Raw genomic sequence first — 19,975 nt, 5'->3', positions numbered from 1 at the left:
CTCACTGAGAAAAAGAAACAGTTTCTTCTAAATGTGTCACTCTCATCTGATGAAGAAGACATTTTGTCAGAAATATCTAATGTTGAAGAAGTTTCTGCTAATACAGTAATGCCTCGAATAAAATCTTTGTAAAAAAAACTAAATGGCAAGAAAATCTACAGCCAGCTCTTCTCGATTCTGTCTTATGGATGGATCAGGGAGTAGCTGGTGAAAAATCATCAGATGAGGACATTGTAAACCAAGAAAACCTACACAACTACCACAGAAAAGAGGCAGGATGAAGAATAGAAGGGGTAGAGTTATAGTATCTAACAAGACTATTCTTTCCCAGCAGGACACAGGTTAACTTCTACAAATACAGTTATTGATCTGTTTAAACTTTTATTCACATTTGAAACTTCTAAACTGTATTGTTACAGAAACAAATCAGTATGCATGATTTAAACAGACACAGCAAGAATGTGAATCCCGAAAAGAACAAAAACCATAAAACGTACAGATGTTACCCATGAAAATATTTTATCTTATTTTGGGTTAACAATAGGTATTGGACTCCAGCATTGTCTTTCTTTTTTTGACTTCTGGTCTACTTATCTTCTTTACCACATTCCTTGGTTCTCTAACATCTTTGCTAAAGACAGATTATTAACTATCCATACTACCTTACACTTCAATAATAACACTAAAACTCTTCTTAGACCCTAACTGTGAGAAAGGCTTTAAAGTTACACCTGTTATAGACAATCTTCGAAAATATTTTGCTTTAAACCACTCTTCTAAAATGTTGAATTGGTTTTTCTCTAATATTTTCTAAAAAAACATGTCAAGCAAGATATCAAGTTGTGGGTTCTGGCAGAAGCTGTGAGTGGATACTGTCTGAAATTTAAAATATACACAGGCAGAGGAACAAATGCCAGCTAAAAGGTTTAGCAGATAATGTTATGATGGAATTGATGAGCAAGTACAACAGATTAAGGCACTGAATTTTCATCAACAACTTTCATATTTCCAATCATCCATTTGACAAACCACTAACTATGATAACCTATGCTTGAGAGAAATGCAGAAAAGACAGACTATTTCCCACAAACCTACTATTTTCTACAAACGTACAGAGAGGTCAAGCATGATTTGTTAATGTGAAACTCTGACAACTTTAAATTGGACAGACAAATGAGACATTTATGCACTTTCAACTATACACTCTAGTATGATGACAACAGTGACAAGAAGAGGGAAGTATGATGAGGTTGAAAGTCCTCAGTTTACTGTGGACTACAATAAGTTATGAGAGGAGTGGACATAAATGACCAACATTTAAATTACTATTCTACTGGACGAAGGACAATAAAAGGTGTAAAAAATTGTTTTAAAACATTTTTGGACTTAACAGTTATAAATGCTTACATTTTGTACATACAACAGACCAATAAGCCAGAATTATCCCAGAATGGACCTGGTCGCAGTTCTTTTTGAGCCTCTATTTCAAAGCAGACCCGGTCCTTCTGGTATACCACTTTCTGGAACTGAACAGAACTCATCACCTCTGGGACTTACTTTTGGCAAGCACTTCCCTACACTTATTGACATAGGTAACAGAAAAATCACAGACTATGTCTTCCTGAAATTAAAGTACTTACAAAGTGTAAAATATGTGATAAATTTCTTTGTATGAAACATTTTGAAGAGTATCACACTAGTGTTAGCCTCAAAAAGAAGTTCAGATTATGCAGAATATAAAAGTCTGCTCTTTTCCTTTGTAAACAGTTTTTTTAAAAGTTAACAAATCTTAAGAATATTTTTTTATTGTTTTTGAGTTAAATATTTTTTAAAAAATGTTTCAGCATTCATACACTTATATGTACCATAGTGATGTTCCCTATCATGTCTGAAAATCAGTTTATAATGTTATACTGTATATGCTATCACAAGTATGGCTGTTGCAGTTTTCTAAAATGTTTGTAATAAAATACATGTCTATACATTTTCACACATTCATTCATTCATACAGCCGTTTCTTTGTACAAAGATTATGAATGTTGTATAATTTGGTTCTAACTTACCTCAGTTTAGAAAATTAGAATAACACAAATTCGGTAGACATAACTATGTATTGGCCTATAAAATACAAATGTGACTATAATACAAGTATACTGAAAAATCATACTGATATTTCAGCTTTTGTATGCTGCACCTGTATATAAATATACATATTACTATTTACTCACAAATGTTTAGATTTTAGTTACATTTTTTAAAACATAGAAATTAAATGAGAAGTACACTGAAAAACAAATACTGTGAGTACAAAACCATGTTACAAAATGTTGTTGCACATTCATCAAACATGCTAAGCCTTGTCTATTCTTCTTGATGGAGGGTATATAGATACTAATTTTTGTAGGTTTCAAATATTAATTTTTTGTAAACCGAAAAATTATCAAATTACTATACTAATACACTTAAGGTTTCTGTAATTTAGGTGGGTCTCTAAATAAACTATATGTGGGTTAAAAATATCCGATTTCTATTCAAAGCAATGACTTATCCATCATAATTCAACAGTTTTGGCAAAATTATTACTTTCTCCTTCAAGCTGTTTGCAAAAATTTCAAAATTATACAAAGGGGAGAATATTCTTTCTATTGGTTATAAACAGGAGTTGATTGAGAGTAGGTGGATCTAGACAAGAGCTATTAAAAGATTGTTGCAGTGGGAGGAGCCACTCTTGTAGATTCTCTAAAAATATTGATATTTATAGAGGTGGGAGGTTCTTATTTCATATTTAGTTTGGCTACAACCTCAAATTTGAGTTTTTAATTCATAGCTACTTGAACACATTGCATTGTGGTAATAATAAAAAGGAAACAGCAATAAGACGACTGAATGTGACACATAAAACTTGATGTTTAACATTTTTTCCTTACAATGACTTTTAAATTAAAAAATTAAAATGTATAATAAAATGTAAATTATAAACTACATTTTCATGCCAATTTCTTTGGTAATAAGTAGTAAAATTGTTATTTAATAATATTTTTAAAGTAACGCTTTAAAACCTCAAGCCACATTCATTTTAAGACACCAGGAGCAAATGGGTTAAAGTGCCATATGTAATTAGTCAGGAATTTAGTTTTTGTTATTAATCACAGGCCATCAAATATAATTGAAATTATGTAATATAATAAGAAATTAAGAGCTCGGTAGACATAAGTTGTGGCTGATTGAATTTAATTAGTCCTAGTCAAAGAACAATGCATTCCAAACTCATCTTGGGTGTTTACAAATAGATACAAATTAACATTTTCCGAAACTGAAATGGATTTCCGATAATACTTACCTCCGGTGACACTTATGGCTATTACTTGACATCCAACATTTCTTCTTTGCCCATCTAAGCATTAGTGTGATATTTTTCTTGCTCACTCCAGTCTCTTATACCCCATTCAATTTTTCTTCTTCATGTGTCAAATCTGCGGCAGACATCGACGACCATGGCATGCCAGACTTCTCTGTTGTCAATCCTCCTTATCAACTCGATGTTGCTCATTGAGTTCTTGGTGACATAGTTATTGAGGCTGTCGATATATTTAGTTCTTTGACACCCTCTGCTTTTCATTAATGGCGCAACACTCAATCTGGCCAGGCAGATGACTCCAATCTAAGGAACAACGGCTGGGCAGAACGGTCCTGTATGGACACTGCTCCTATAGCAAGTAATTGCAACCTACTATAGGTACTATTTTGCAAAGAAAAACCTATGGCAGCCAAACTAAAAATATGTCAGATAACAGCGTGAATGGGGTTTCCAGAACTTCGGGAAACTCCTCGCTCGGTAGGGGAAGTCATGTGCGACCCCATTCAATTGTTTCTGGCAATACGTATCTCATGAAACTTTCTACTTACATCAATGCACTCTCTATCGTGGTACTGTATAGAAGCACTTCTTTTTAGATAATTTTATCACTTTTTCAAGATTAACACATTTCCAGTCTCTAACACTGGCTCTTAGTAGCAAGGAATGGTGTGAGAGTGTCAGCAAGGGTAAGTATTATCGGAAACACATTTTTTATTTAGGGAAATGTTAACATCCAAAACATACTTACCCCTACTGACATTTATAGTTAGAATCCCACAAGGTAGAGGGGCTGGAGAATGCATTGTCCATACAGAAAACATCTGCATAGATCACTGGTGTACCAAGATAAGACTAGTATATGAATGAGCAAACTGCATTATATTTAGAACAGGCTTGCTATTCACCCTGAACATGGTTCCTGTATCATGGGTATAACTGTATAAGTGTTCATCAGTTTAGGCCAGCTCCAGTCAGATAGCTGAAGATTCATTAATCGAGGTTGAAATTAAAAGGATTTTGTCCCTATATCTAAGGTTGCTTACTAGAGTAATTAGACTGCAACATTACACGCACACACACATCTCACTCTCCTACTTTAATTTCTGTTTCTATTATCTTAATCTTAATTTATTTTATCTCTTTATGTGAGACTGGCAAATAGAGGTTAAGATTGATAGACAGTGTATCCCCACTGCAGTGTGAGTCCTACTTCCACAGTCACCTCCGAAACCTAGAGTACATTTCATATTCAACATTATAGCCTGCATCCTGAGATTGTTTAAACTGCTGCACCATTTTTTTTATTGTTATTTTTGTTTTGGCCAAAGTTTGAAAATAAGGACCACATGCCTCCTCAATGAGAAACATAAAACACCACCAAAGAATAGTCAGAATGAAGCATGACAATTTACCCCTTATGAATCTCAGATCATGATGCCTTGTCTGTTGAAGAGCAAAATGAATGAAAACATTGTGTAGGGAACTCTCGTTGTCTATGCATAGACTCTGGAATTCCTGACTGTTGGTATATGCAACCCATCCCTGAAGCAAGGCATTCATGAAAAGAATGGAACTCTGGGTGAGGTGGCAAATAACAGTAGTGTCCTGATTTAACCCTTTGAGATTGAAGAATGATCCCAACTAAGGAAATTGGGGAAACCAGTGAACAGATATGTTTGATTCTTTATCCCTTAAAGACCACTAAAAGGATTGTTTACATTATTGTCCCAAAGGCACAAAGAACTTGAGTGATATCTACATTATCAGAAGAGAAAGAACCATCTGTGCAGTAGAAGGAGAAATGAATAAGCATACAGCACCTGAGCCCAACTGAGAGATGAGATGAGAAATAAAAATACTTACAACGTTGACATTGAATTGGAGCAAAAAATAGATGTTATAGTCCAAAAAGGGAAGCCTATCTAGATTTTATCTCAAAGCTACATGAGGGCTATCTGCACTAGCTGTTACTAATTTAGCAGTGTAAGACTAGAGGGAAGACAGCTAGTCATAACCACCCACTGCCAACTCTTGGGCTACTCTTTTACCAACGAATAGTGGGATTGACTGTCACAGTATAACGCCCCCACGGCTGAAATGGCATGTTTGGTGTGATGGGGATTCGAACCCATGACCTCAGATGACGAGTCAAATGCCTTAACCCACCTGGCTATACTGGGCTGACATATTTATACAAATAGCTCATGGCAAAACCCATGTGATGCCTATGTGAGAATGGAAAAACCTGGAACTGCAGTACCTGACCCTTATGCACAAGAAATGTGACAGGGGTGGGACTCTACTGTTAAGACAAAGAACAGATAGAGGCTAACTACAACCATGTTGTAGATCTACAGTTGCAGTAAAAAATCAATGCAAACTGGAGAACGAGTAACTTTTGTACCTTGGAGAGTCTAGGCATTGACACAGAAAAGAAAAGACTGATGACTGGACACCAATCTCCTGTCTGCTTAGGCCCAACAATTCACAGGAGTAAAAACTCTGAAGAATTAGCCCAACTCTCTCACTAACCCCCCAGACCAATTAAACTCAGTTAATCCCAAAACTAAGTTCCAACTTCTGACAAACTGCAGGATACAGAATCCATACAAATTGGGTAGATAATAGTAGGAAAGATGGGAACTAAATAATCAGTGTGACTAAACTCCTGGGCCTTTGATTAAGGTTGTTACATGTCCAGAAATTCTTGGAACCAAGTCCCCAAAGGCATACAATAACTACTGATGCTGCTGGAGATTGGAATAAACAATGGAAACTTTTGATATAGACAGAATCTATTCTGAGTACCAACGTACTTAGCGGCTGATGTCTGGACTCACAAATAAAGGTGAAACTATGACTCCCTGTAAAAACTAATGAAATTTGAGACTTCAATGTAGAAACCAAAAATTGAACCAACATGCATGCCTAACAAAGGTTTCAGCTCATTACCAAAAAAGCTGGTGATCCTGAGAGTCCTCTAAAAAGTGAAGTGAAACAAATTGTAGAATTTAAGTTGCATGGCCGTGAACTTACTCTGTTCAATCAGGGAGACATATACCTATACAAGTGAAATACAAACTCCACCTTAGAACCCCATAATTAGAGAAGCAGATTTGTTACGTGAGAGTTGGAAGAATGTCTCTACCTGGTGTTAGTAGGCCAAATTATGAAGTTATTGCAATGTGTTGGATAAGGCCTAACTATTCCTTCACGTAACTAAGAAGTAAACCTTCCAGTATGAACCACAATATCCATGTACAGAGAAAAAAAAACCCTGTAAATTCGTTCCCAGACATTTTAGCCATCAAGTACACTATAGGCACAAGTAACCAGGAAATAGCCCAAAACATCACAAACTCAAAGAATTGAAAGAAGGAAAACAAATCAAAGGTAGCCTATCCCAAAATGGCCTCCTTTTCGTATTTACAAGTCATTTAAAGACTGTGTAGATTACCATTTACTGTAACAGCATTTTGTAAGGTAAAATAAGTTGTTTTATTAGAGCAAAGCAACTTTGGAGGATTGTCCTCAATCATAATACTGGGAAACCCATTAGTGATGCTTTGTCGAGAATAAGTGATAAAATTATCTGAATGAGGTTCTTGTATACAATATCAGAATAGAGGGTACATTGATGCAGGTGTAGAGTATCATGTAACAAATATTCTCAAGGGCAATTGAGTGGGTTAAAAAAAAACTGGAGTAAGAGAGAAAAATCAGACCAATGCTTAGATGGACAAAGAGAAACCTTCGCAGTAAAGTAATAGCTACAGATGTTAATAAATGTAAAATTATTTTGAAAAAGCAAAGTACAGCTGGTAAAACATCTTGGAACTTTTAACAAAGTTATGAGAGTATCTGTGTTTAGCTTCAGATTTCCTTGCCACAAATAAGGCACCATATAAGACTGATTTTGCAATAACTTCTTTGTATTTATCTGCACACAGTAATGTTGATTTTTACAATATTACAATTTTACAATATTTTGTAATTTCTGCTGTTTATGTTTAATGTAGCATATGTTAAGTGGAATTCTTACTTGAGAAGACCTTGCTCTGCACCTTTGACAGCTATGGAACTGCTAAGGTGGTTAACAAGTCGTAATACTTCTTTTCTCTTCTCGCTAAGGGAGGTTGGACCCTTAAGATGATAGTTACTCACTAAAAAAGAATAATACATATGTATATATAACTAGTTATTTATCACACCACAGTATTCTATTTTCAATACCCTTAAACTTCAAGTCCAAATTCTTAAAGTAAAAAGAATAGAGAAAAATTACTGAGTTCCATACATGACTGAGCACAGAAATCTATAATAATGTTATGTAACAGGCACATGAAAAAAATCAAAACTTCTCCCAGTTATTATTATTTTTCTATGCTTTCAGTGAAACAAATTGTACAAACATCCATCCGTGCTCCCACTGCTCGCAAGGCTGCCAGGTGTTGTAGCTGTGGCAGAGTCAAAGCTATTTGCTCGGGACTTGACAATCTTTCTAATTTGAGGAATGGGGCTTTCTGCTCCACTTTGACATGGACTACATAGGTAGCGACCCTCAATTTTAGAACTACCTTCTTCAGACTCTGAGGAAAGAAGAAAAGGAAATTATGATAATTTCCTTTAGTTTTTACACATTTTTCAACTGAATGTTACAAAACAAAATGTAACTTTAGTTTTGCAATAGAGTATGAACATTTTGTTAATAAGTGCACAGTATCCAGAAGTTATGCTGATGTCTTCAAAATAAGTAATTTTGTTAATATAATTTCTAGGCAGTTGTATTTTTCAAAGAGTAACCAGTCACCAACACCCATTACATATGCAGCTACTCTTATCTGAATAGAGCAGTGGTTCTTAACCTGGGGGTTGTGACCTCCTGAGGGTTCATTTGAAGTTACTTGGGGGGGGGGATCATGGAAGTTTTGAGAATTATTGGGGAAATCACGGAGCAGTTTGTAGTTTTTGTGGCAAGTGCCTGTAACTGCCAACCAATGAGAAACTCGCTGAAGTGTGGCAGTTGAACCGTGTTGAGATGCTTGTTGCGCAACCACCTGTCTAATTTTGAGTAAAAATTTTCTTATATTACAATGTTTTGAACTGCCTATATTTTTTTAACTATATAATATTAATACATCAAACTTAAATTTAAATATCAAAGTTTCCATCGTATTTAGTATATTTTTTCATTATATATCAACCCTCACACTGAGTGAATAAGTAGGTTTTGTATGATGTTCAGTAATTCCATGGATTTTACATTTGTTTAGCACTTGTAGCATTTCTCAAGGACATTTATTTGTAACATTTTCAATAAATTAGGATCTTTATATAGTTTTGTTTTATTCTACCTTTATGCAAAGTTCATTATTACAAAAATTATTATAGGGGTCACAGTAATACCCTGGAGAGTCTCAGGGGGTAAGACGATGAAAAAGGTTAAGAACCACTGGAATAGAGGGATTAATTATCACAGTTATAACAGTTCAAAGTATACAATGTGTTCCCTAGAATATCATGGCTTAAACCCTTTTGAGCTACAGTCCAATACACGTGCAACTTTTAACAGTTTTAATTTGTCCTAACTAAAATGAATGGCATCATTATCATGCAAACAAGATAAAATATTTGAATGGAGTAAACAAATGCATCATTGCACCACTTTTAAGTTTTATTACATCTGTTTGAATATGAAGATTCTTCTTTACTTCTTCTAATCACATTCATGTAAGTTATCTTTCTTCTGTTCTCATATCAAAGTTATGAGGAAGAATATTAAACTACACACACACACACACATGTATATTAAAATCTTCAATGACAAAAAGTAGCAAGAGCTCTGGTTGGCACAAAACATGACCTCACCAGAATTAGTGGTTCCAGTAATTTGTATTACTTCCTCCTTGTGCACCCTATAACAAGCTAAGCAAGTTTCCTTGGTATGAAGTTCAAGACCCTCAGCCTTTTTTGCATCTTCACTACTAGATAACATTTCTTGATATTGCTTCCAGCTAAGTTCTAAAAGAATAAGTAAGAGATAAGTTAGGAGCAAAGTGACACCGTACGCTGTTGAAACAAGTAATGTACTGACCTACTTTGCATACATTTTGATTCTATCCCAAGAATATCAGAAAGTAAAGTAATAAGAGGTGGTGAAAATATACTTCATGTAATTCAACATATCTGTACAATAATATGCTACTCTTACTGGTAGACTTATACTGAGCTTTTCCAGTTTGTTTTTTTTTAAATATGGGTTTTCATGACTAAGAAAATCTACCTAATATTTTCTAGAGCATATGAAAATCTTGCATTAACCAGGAGTATATGCAATTTATCTTGGACTATTTGATTTCAATACAAAACACTATAAACATATTTAGCTCACCTGATCTACTGATGGTTGATGCTGATGATATAACACTGATCTTCTTACTTCTCATTTTTTGTTCTATACCATGCTAAAATGGTTAAAGAAAATCATTGTTTAAGTTTTCTAAATAAATATACTTTAATAATTGAACATATACCATTACTGACTAATAAAAGCATACAAAATAAGTGTGGGGAAATTCTTAATAACTTTTACTCAATAAAAACCATATGCAGTAACATCAAGGTGTTCTTTTTTAATTATGTGCCAAATTCTACCAATATATTTTTAAATTCACAATGTTTTCTTAGGGCCATACAGTCCTAATAGAAGTGATGACACAAAAGTATCTTTAATAATGTTTTTATATGGGGCATGAAAAACTACAAACATTTGTTTTGAAGCATTTACTAAAGTTAGGTAATGCATAGTGCTCTCTCTGTTGCCTAACGTTATTTAAAATAACATAAAACTGGATATGACGGAACCCAATTTTTAAGAAAATAATTTTAAATCAAGCAGCAGTAGATCATTGCTCATTAAAAACTTTTATTTTATGACAAGGAGGAAGGCATATAAATAATGAAGCCACCACACTAAAAAACTTTCAAGTTAAATAGTTTTCTCCTAACCCTTTTTAAATTTAACCATTTTGTAACTGGAACAGTATCACTGATGTCCCCTTTCTCACAGTGGAAATACTGTACCAAACTGCACAAAATTCAGTACAAACTTTCAAATAGTATCTACTTTCTGCTTTAAAAAATTCATAAAATTGGATTTAGTATTTTTTTTTTTTGGTTGTGAAGTTCCAATACTTTAATGAAGACTGTTTTGGAAGAGTATTTAGAAATCTTAATTTTGTTTCATAAGTTCAGTTTTTATTGTATTTTTCAATTTTTAAAAAATTGGTCAGTTTCAATGCATATGATACTTGTTAACATATTTATTTTGCCAATGGAAGCAATTATGACTACTACTAGCTATACATCAAGAAAAACACAGCGAAACTGACAAAGATTTATCAGTGATCTTTTGGACTTCATCTTCCAAAAATAATATTACTGTTATTTGTCACGGCATTTTGATTTTTTTTCCAAAATATTCTTGGTTGAAAATAATCAAAATTTAATGAAAGTTTACTTAATTACAAGGAGCTATGGGTAACCAGTATGTCGGTAAACCATGATTTAATGATAAAAACCACTTTGTTTACTTTATACTAACACAAACAGATTACACTTTTTTTTTTCTATCTGATCATTTTTAGCAATTGGCTTTAACTACTTGCTGAGTTTTAACTTCCTTGGTAATTGTTCATACCACTTGTTGTGACATCATTAAAAGATGGAAATTATGTATGTTGTAGTAAAACCACTAACAAAAAAGTAAAATAACTGGAACAACAGTATCTGAATCACAATATTTCTTCAAGAGCAATAGTTTCTTAGGTTTCTATACTTTGGAATGTGCAAAACCATTCTAAAAAATAATAATAAATTGATAATTACATTGTTAACAGTGAGACTTCTCAGAACTGCACGGAAATGAAAGTTTGAACATTAGACTAAATAAATGTTATATAATCATAAAATATTAATTTTAAAATATTTTTGAAGACTTAATTGATACTTAAATTTTGGAATCTTAAAAACAATGTTGGTATGTACTAAATGTTTGTGCATCTGTAATAATAGGATTAACTAAAGTTTTGGCATGATAACTTCTTCACATTTGTTTGTTCTCTTTGTGTAAAAGCTATTAAGCCTACTGCTACAGCCCAGCTTCCACTGTCAACTCTTGCATAACCATGTTTAGTTACAGATTTTGATCCCATGACCCACAGACCACAAGCTAAAACTCATTTGTGAAATAAAGCAGTTGATAAAGTAGTATAAAAAGTAACATAATTACAATATTAAGGTTTGCATTCATATTACAAATAACACATATTTGCTTCATCTACTTACTGCACCTAATTTACATTTCTAGTTTTCTTAAAGGGAAAAAGTATTTCTTCAATTGTAATGAAAAGTCATTCTGTGGATGAATATGGTTTTAATATTCCATGAGTCATTAATTACTGTATTAAGCAATACCGTGCAAACTTTAAATGAAGGTTACTTGTTTTGCAATTCAACTAAAATTGGAAAACATTCAAACCTTAAAAACATATGCATAATATTTTGGAACTTACAGAAAATATCAAGTTGATGTCAACAGGCAAACACAGTCCAATGTATTTCTCATCTACTGGAACCTCAGATGATTTTGACTCATTGCTTTTAATAGTGACCTGGCTTGAAAGTGAAGTTCTACGGGCACTCTTTTCAAACTGATTTTCATCTTCATTACTCCTTTTGTTGGTAGTATATAAAACAAAACAAAAACATGCATCTCAAACAGTAAATGAAGGTATTAAAAAAACATCTTGCAGTTATTTCATTAAATATAAAATGTGAATATTTAAGAATCTTGATTAGGTTTCAAAATGAACTATCTTATAATTTTGTTCTTAATCTACATTCTACTTTCTATAAAACAGAATTTTCTTTTCATTTAAATTTCTCAAAATTCAAGGTAAAATATAATAAATTTATCTTCCAAACAGGAAAAAAACAAACACTCAGACATATGATATTTGGTTTAATATATTGTATAAAGATGTGAAACATACACCACTATACTTTTGTTTGTCATATATTTTGTCATTAAAAGAAAAGGTTTCAGTAAGTTAACCCTATATGTATGTATGGTAGGTGTTAAAAAGTATGTTAAATTTTTTTACAGTTACAAACAAAGTTTAATTAAGCATCTTTATTATTCATGTATATCAATAAACTTGGATTAAAACAGTTTATAATTCAAATTTAACATTACTTTTTTTAATTTCAAAAGGAAATATTGAAATAAGCTTTCAATCTTCATTTCTATCACATGACCCATCTCTGCTCTGAATTCTCCTTTTAAGTTTTCTTTCTTCCCTTATGTTATAAATACACAGATACTTGTTTTTATCTACTTACTGCTACTACCATAGAATGTCCATCAATTAAATACACCAGCTATAGATATTTACAAACCATAATTTAAAAGCAACCCATCCTACTTTCTATATTTTCTGAGATAGCAATAAATTTACTAAACCCACCATAGAAGGTCCTCCAAATTTTAAATAGTTTTGAAGATGTTTATTTACTAATGCATACTTGCATGTTTATAACCATTAGGAAAGCCCAATTTATGAAGTACGTGGTCATGATGATTGCATGTTGTATTATCTTAGTAAAAGGCACCACTTTGTAAACAGATTGTATTATTGTCTAGATTGAAGTTAATATTCTGGCAAGTAATTAAAATGTTTAAAATTATTTATAGGTTCATTAGAAAGGCAGATAAATTAGAGAAGTTTTGGGGCTTCCTATCTTACTGTCTTTATTATTGTTTATGTTTTAAAATGCTTATCTGAAACCCATATAAATTAGTTTTTAAATATCCAACATAATGCCAAAAAAAACCTTACTGAAATATATTTTTGAGCACAAATACACTTATAAACACTGGTAACTTTCTTGTTTTTTGCATATTTTTTACTAACTAAAATAACTGATGACTAAAATCTAAAATAAAACTTATGTACAAGAACTTATGTGAAAAAAAAAAAAATTTTTTGTAAGTATTCCACAAACAAACACACGAGTAGCTAAATATGCACGATGTAACCTGACAAATTAGTTTACTCTTGATACCAGCTGGTGGTTTAATACTTGTTATGAAGTTAGACACAGTTCAAGAAGAACAAGATCAAAAGAAACAAGTTGTGTGTGTGTGTGTGTGTGGGGAGAGAGACTAAAGTTCTTTAGATAAACAATTTTAATTGTCTCTTACAATCTGCACTCTTTCAAGTAAAAAAAAAGTATGTTTGATGTTACTTGATATTTTCTTAATTTTTGCTACAATTTTTCTTTAACAAGAAATATATATTTTTAACATCACAATTTGTTTTGTGTGCAACATACTTATAATGCTTACCAAAAGCCTATCAAATTTGGTAAAGACACACACTTAGTAAATGTGGAATTAAAGTACACATTAATTCTCATATAAAAGAAGCAACTGATCTCATGAACCTAGGATTATATTGTGTGAATGAGATCATTTATTAATCATAAAAATGCTCTAACTTGTAACTAGGTATATAAAGTATACTTAGCTGTAACTAAAAGTACAGATTGATTGTTTATTAAAGTAAGTCATGCAATAATGTAAAAGACAAAACTTAAAATAACAAATTTTTTGTTAATTTCTTACATGAAAATGTCTGAAACAAAGCAAGGATCCAAACTTCGTGTTTTGGCTGATCGATAGCCATTCAGAATGGTATAAGTATTATCACCCTCTAAACTAAGGGATTGGACCCGAGGTCGTTGTATTGCTCTCAGTGCTACATATCCTATAGCATCTCGAACACTTGTATAGGTGAAAGACACAGGAGAGGAAGGTTCAGGTGAAGTAGAACTGAAAATTTGAGAATGATGCCAACGTGGCACACTCTGTTGACAGAGTGACAATCGATAGTGAGAAGATTCTGAAAGAGCGTATGTTCTGCTAGCCATAGTATTGAGTGATGTAGAGCTAGGTATTGGACTAAGTGTTTGAGCATGTTCCAAGTGAGGGGCTCGAAATGTTGTTGAATCACAGGAACTAACACCACTTGTAGTAGAGTCAGTGCAGCTATCTGATCTACTTTTACTAACACTTGTTTGTGAGCTTTCATTGCTATCACTGCGTTCATCTTTGGGTCCAAAGATCCTGCGTAGTCCAGGACTTTTTTGGACTTCTGAGGAGCTAACACTTCTTCCTTTCATTAAAGTATCATTGCCTGTAACACCATCTTGCCCCTCATTTATAGAGTTTATTCTCTCTTGAGAAGACTGGGGAATAGATAGGGTCGTCAAGGTCATTTGGTCACCTACATCAACTCTTTCTACAACATTTGTTCTTTTAAGAAATGGTTTACCATCTGAGGATGACCTGGGTCTACCATCACTAATTGAGCGTTTATGTTGAGGGGAAAAAGATTTTTTTGAAATTATGTAGGACCATGAATTAGTGACATCACCATCTTCAAAAAAATCAGAGGTTAAAGTTAATGTTCTTTGCCCATTAGTAGGGTAGGAGGTGTTTGCACTTGATCCATACAAAACACATGAATGATCTCCTACGTCATCAACAAAGGGAATATCTTCTTTCTCAGGCGTACTCAACAAAAATGTTGGACTAGAGGACACAAGATTCTGCCTACCAAACCAAAACAATTCATTGAAATGACTTTCTTCACTGCTTATTGAACAACTGTAAGGTCTAGATTCATCAGACATTATATCCTCAATATGGAGTTTATCTTTAACTATAGGCCACCTTTCCTCATGGTTGTGTCGAACTGCTTCCCATCCAAATCGAGATAAGATGTCTGATCCTACTGGTGTAGTGCAGAGTAATCCCAGAACATAGAAACATGTACTGCAAAAATAGAAAAAAAGACTCAAACACAGTCACTATCATGTATCAAAAAGTATGAACATTTAAACAATTTTTTCAACAACCTATTAACCATTTCATGATGGGTCAAAGGTCGAAATTCTTGTCATCATGTTTGTTGACTTGCATTCAAAATTTTATTGAATTACCATTTTATGAATTTATGTCAATAAGTATGGAATCAAATTGTAGATTATAATTCAACCTTTAACATAATATATGAGTTTATTTATTTAAAAGTAAATATTAAAAGAACACACCTAAATATAGATTTTAGGGGTCATGTGGTATTTTGAATGCAACACTTTAAAATTAGATGTTTGTAATGCCACAATACTAAGTTTGTAGTTTTGTACAAATTAGGAACTCAAATTATTACTATTAACAAATATCTTATATATTTTGCTAAGATATGACTTATGTAATAAATCAAACAGTGTCCCTATTCACCTCTTTCTGTGTTTGAAAATGGATCCTTATATAAACTTATTTCAATATATTTCATGTGAATAACCAATCAATAGCTTATAATGTCCCATAGTGGTGTTCTCAGCCATTTTAATCTGTGAATAGGCTGCAATGTTCTTTTGAATGAAAATCTCAAGAAGGTGTGTTGTGTCTAGTCTGCTCAAAGTTTCATATTTTTTAAAATTTAAATACATCTTTCTTACTATCATTAATAAATTATAGTGTAATTCTATGGTATCAGTATACTTAGAAACTTTTTATTTTTTTTTAGGTTTTATATGTACAGTTGAATAACCAAAAATCATATCCTCCAAGTGCAAAATTTTAAACAGCTTAGCAACCTACGTCCAGTAGCAACTGACTTCAAAGGTCATAGTGGGAAGTGATAATTGTTTGCTTTACTTCTTGTTTTATTGTTCTATATTTTAAGAAAAACACGTTTAATAATTTATTATTTCTAGATAGTAATAATATATATATATAAAATGTATAATAACTGAAATGTGTCTGTATACTGCAAAATAATAGTCTACTAAAGCACAGCCAAGTCAGGGAAGACTAAAGGTCATGTTACTGGATACATAACATGAGTGCATGTGGACCATGTCAATTCATGTAATATATACTCTTCAAAAAAAGAAACGCAAAAGGCAAAATATGAGATACATTGTTAACAAGTTTATTCCAGGTAGTTCTGTATGACATGTGTGAAAATTTGCACATTCACTGCTGAACATTCAAAGTCTGCAAAGGCGAAGTCCACGCTCACTAGGTGAAGTTTAACGTCACTCAACGTCAATAACAAGTATGCCCCCGTGAGCATCAATAACTGCTTGGCATCTCCTGCCCATGGAAGCTATGAGATGACGAATCACATCCTGTGGAATGGCTGTCCACTCAGCCTGCAAAGCTGCTGCAAGCTGAGGTAGAGTCTGAGGTTGAGGTTGTCGCCGTCGCAGACGTCAGTCCAACTCGTCCCAAAGATGTTCGATGAGGTTTAAAATCTGGTGCTCTGGAGAGCTAGGGAAGAACGTTGATGTTGTGGTGTCTCAAGAAGACAGTGGTGAGTCGGGTTTTCTGAGGATGGGCATTGTCATGTTGAAAAACGTCGTTGACGTTCACCATGATGGGTTGCACATGGGGCCTAAGAATCTCGCAGACGGTTGCATACGGTCTGATCGGAAATCCTACGCAGCCCTGGTATGGTTGAGGCAGTAGACGTCGCAGTGGTAGTCCTATCCCGAAGGTGACGTAACCGGATGTTGCGACCTTGTGCGGGCGTGGTCACACGAGGTCTGCCAGATCGTGGACGGTCACGAGTTGATCCATGTTGTTGGTGACGATTCCATAGCCTTGTGATGGTGCTTGGGTGGACATTCACAGCTCTGGCAACATCTGATCGAGATTTGCCTGCTTCCAAGCGACCAATGGCGTTGTTGCGTTGTGCTTCAGTCAGTCTTGGCGTAACTGTATTGCGTGTAGGTGGCTTAACACTAAGCTATGGAAACCGAGAACCCGTCACTTTTATAGGGATTTTGCACATGTTGTACTTGCAGAACATGCAGATCTCTCAAACATATTTATTGGACACACATGCGTTTTGGCGAAAAATCCGATGTTTTCCTCTGTTTTCAAAGCGCACAACTTTTATTGTCATTTTGGTCTGACAATCAGTGCCATAACACGTGTAACATCACATACTCTGAGCTTATAACGTTATCACATATATTTCTCTTTAAAATAACAAAAATATCCCTTTTGCGTTTCTTTTTTTGAAGTGTATATATGCACACACGGGGTTATAGACTTGAACTACTTAGACTAAACATTTGTATTTTTGCATTTTCACATCTAGTCTTTCTAACACAAAAAAAACATAACTTATATTTATTTCCTAATTTTTTATAGTGGTTACAAAGTTTGTCATGACAGGTCCCACATAGTTCGAGTATAGAAAATAACATGCAATAAAAAAGTCTTACTGAAAACAAACATTTTAAATGTATTAAGATGGTTTTACAGATTATGCAAATAATATTTTAGACTTTTTGGATGAAGAAGAGTTTTTTATCACAACATGAAATCACATTGCACTCAGACTAGGAACAAAACAGACTATTTCCCACACACAAATCTTTTGTAAAAATATTTCATTACAAAAAACAACAACTGATTTTTTGAATACAAAATACTTGCAGTCTTTACTGAAAGTCTACCAAATTCTGTGAAGATACACATGCTGGATCAAACTTTATTGCGCAAATACTTAACATGTGCAAATGTGTAGATGAATTTGTGCATATTATACTAAGTCCATAGCAATTGGGTTAAACTGCCCTTCTTTAAAGTGGTTTATCTAAATGTAGAAAGATTTTCATAGCATAACAAATTACTACTTTATACCAATAAAGCAAACCCATGTTAGTATTAATACACTTCAATTCTTAAAAATATACCACTAAGAAATGTTTATAATTTTTAATGTCAATTATAGAAGAAATTCATTAATTTAAACAGGGGTTTAGAGAAGAAACATCTAAACAAATGATATAGCTTCAAATATCTTTTTCAATTTCATTCATGAGCTAAATACAAGTTCCAAACAGTTCTCTATTATATTAATTGATACAGATGCATTTTTTTCTATTATGACCTTAATCTCAATTAGTTTGGGGTTGGCCAATAATATTGTAAGGATATTGTATGATTTTTTACACTTGGGTGGTTGTCAAATTGGTGACCCTCAGATTGCGAGTCGAGTGATGTAAAAACCAGGCCCTCTGTGCAGCATTTTCCCCTATCATTTATAAATACTTAACCTCTATTATCTTTTTTTATTTTCTAAACTTTTTTAAACCAGAAGTTCTTACAGTGAATTTCTCAAAACAATGACATTAAAAGACATGCTCTTAGCAATCTGTAATTTGAACTAAATTAGAAGGAAAGAAAAAGTATGCTAATAACAAAATTCTTTTGAAGTAAAAGTGCTTTGATTTAAGTTTCTTAACACATGCTTACATATTTTAAGCTACCAAATAATGGAGGAATATAAGCCCTTTTCATTTCAATTTAAAAACTAGGAATGAGAAAGTAATATCAACTTTGCTACCGTGCCCCAAGTTGTTAATGACTTAAAACTAACCCTCGTACTGAAAACACTGGTGCTTCTGCTGCTAATCTTACTATCCAAGGAAGAACATCTGCTTCAATTACATGGGAGGCACCAAGATGAGAGGTTCCTAGATGGCCCTAATGAAAAATGGTTAATTTATTGTTGAAAAACTACTTTTACTATAATATGCAAAAATTTTACATTGTATAGAATTAATATATATTTAAAACAACATTGATACAACTGCTTTAAAGATTATTTAAAACCTTATCAGCATTTTCATGAATCTAAATTGCTTGTTATAAAAAAAAAAACAATAAACCATGACCAGTTCTACTAAAGACCTAAATAAATTTGAAAAATACATTTACTAACTATGCTATACAGATATATTTATTATGTAATTTAAAAGTAATAAAAGTATGCTGAAAAGAAACAAAATGAGAAAGAATTTAATGCTATTATACATGCTGGTCCTTACCACAGCCCACAGAGCTGCCTTGAGCTGTAAAATACTGTGATTATTATCTAGCTGGGCATTATGAATGACATTAAATAATGGATGCAAACAGTCACTTTGAACCAAAAAGTCCAAGCCATCTTGATGTTGTGCCAACTGTCCATACATATGTGGGGGAACAAAAGAACTACGCACTGATACTCTGCCAAAAAAAAAAAAAAAAAAAGAAGAATGAACTCATTACTATTACTAACTATTTGTATGTATGTTACATAACAAGGAAAAAATTTCAAGCACTGCACAAAACTAAACCTCTTTTAAAAACAATAATGTTATTCACCCCACAGTTCAGTTTATTTTAAAGCAGTTTAGGCATATGACAATCCATCAAGTGATCTAAAATGTAAATGATATGTGATTTAAGCTATGTTTGTACATGAATATTTAATAAGGGTCAGTCAGTTTTACATCTTTATAGCTCATGACGTTTAATAATAGCAGCCTGGCATTATTGCTGTATGTTTTACCTAATCTAATCTGAAAAGTTTCTGATTTGTACATTTTAATTACTTTTGTATAAATAACTAAGAAATGCACATCTTGCTGTCAATTGCCAATGAAACTTAACCCTACTGTTTATACTAATGGTATTATTGCATC

At 33.0% G+C, this 19,975-nt stretch overlaps 1 protein-coding gene across 3 annotated transcripts in view; it reads right to left on the bottom strand.

Moving 5' to 3' along the window:
• rictor (rapamycin-insensitive companion of Tor) overlaps positions 1-19,975 on the bottom strand; it is a 65,680-nt gene that overhangs the window by 9,389 nt on the left and 36,316 nt on the right. Inside the window, exons 23-31 of one of the 3 annotated variants that reach the window (XR_013027871.1) lie at positions 19,337-19,517; positions 18,886-18,992; positions 14,046-15,257; positions 11,932-12,091; positions 9,750-9,822; positions 9,227-9,379; positions 7,771-7,947; positions 7,401-7,521; positions 1,408-1,526 (exon numbers count right to left, since the gene is read on the bottom strand). Coding sequence is in view for 2 of the 3 variants with exons in the window: in XM_076499783.1 (XP_076355898.1) it covers positions 7,401-7,521; positions 7,771-7,947; positions 9,227-9,379; positions 9,750-9,822; positions 11,932-12,091; positions 14,046-15,257; positions 18,886-18,992; positions 19,337-19,517 (2,184 nt within the window). In the remaining variant the exon portion in view is untranslated. The remainder of the gene's footprint in view (positions 1-1,407; positions 1,527-7,400; positions 7,522-7,770; positions 7,948-9,226; positions 9,380-9,749; positions 9,823-11,931; positions 12,092-14,045; positions 15,258-18,885; positions 18,993-19,336; positions 19,518-19,975) is intronic. The other 2 variants (XM_076499783.1, XM_076499784.1) reach the window with 2 other exon arrangements.

Source organism: Tachypleus tridentatus, chromosome 4 (genome assembly GCF_004210375.1).
Source record: "Tachypleus tridentatus isolate NWPU-2018 chromosome 4, ASM421037v1, whole genome shotgun sequence".
NCBI lineage: Eukaryota > Metazoa > Arthropoda > Merostomata > Xiphosura > Limulidae > Tachypleus > Tachypleus tridentatus.
Note: the sequence above shows the minus strand (reverse complement) of the source record. Positions and strands in the feature narration are given on the sequence as shown.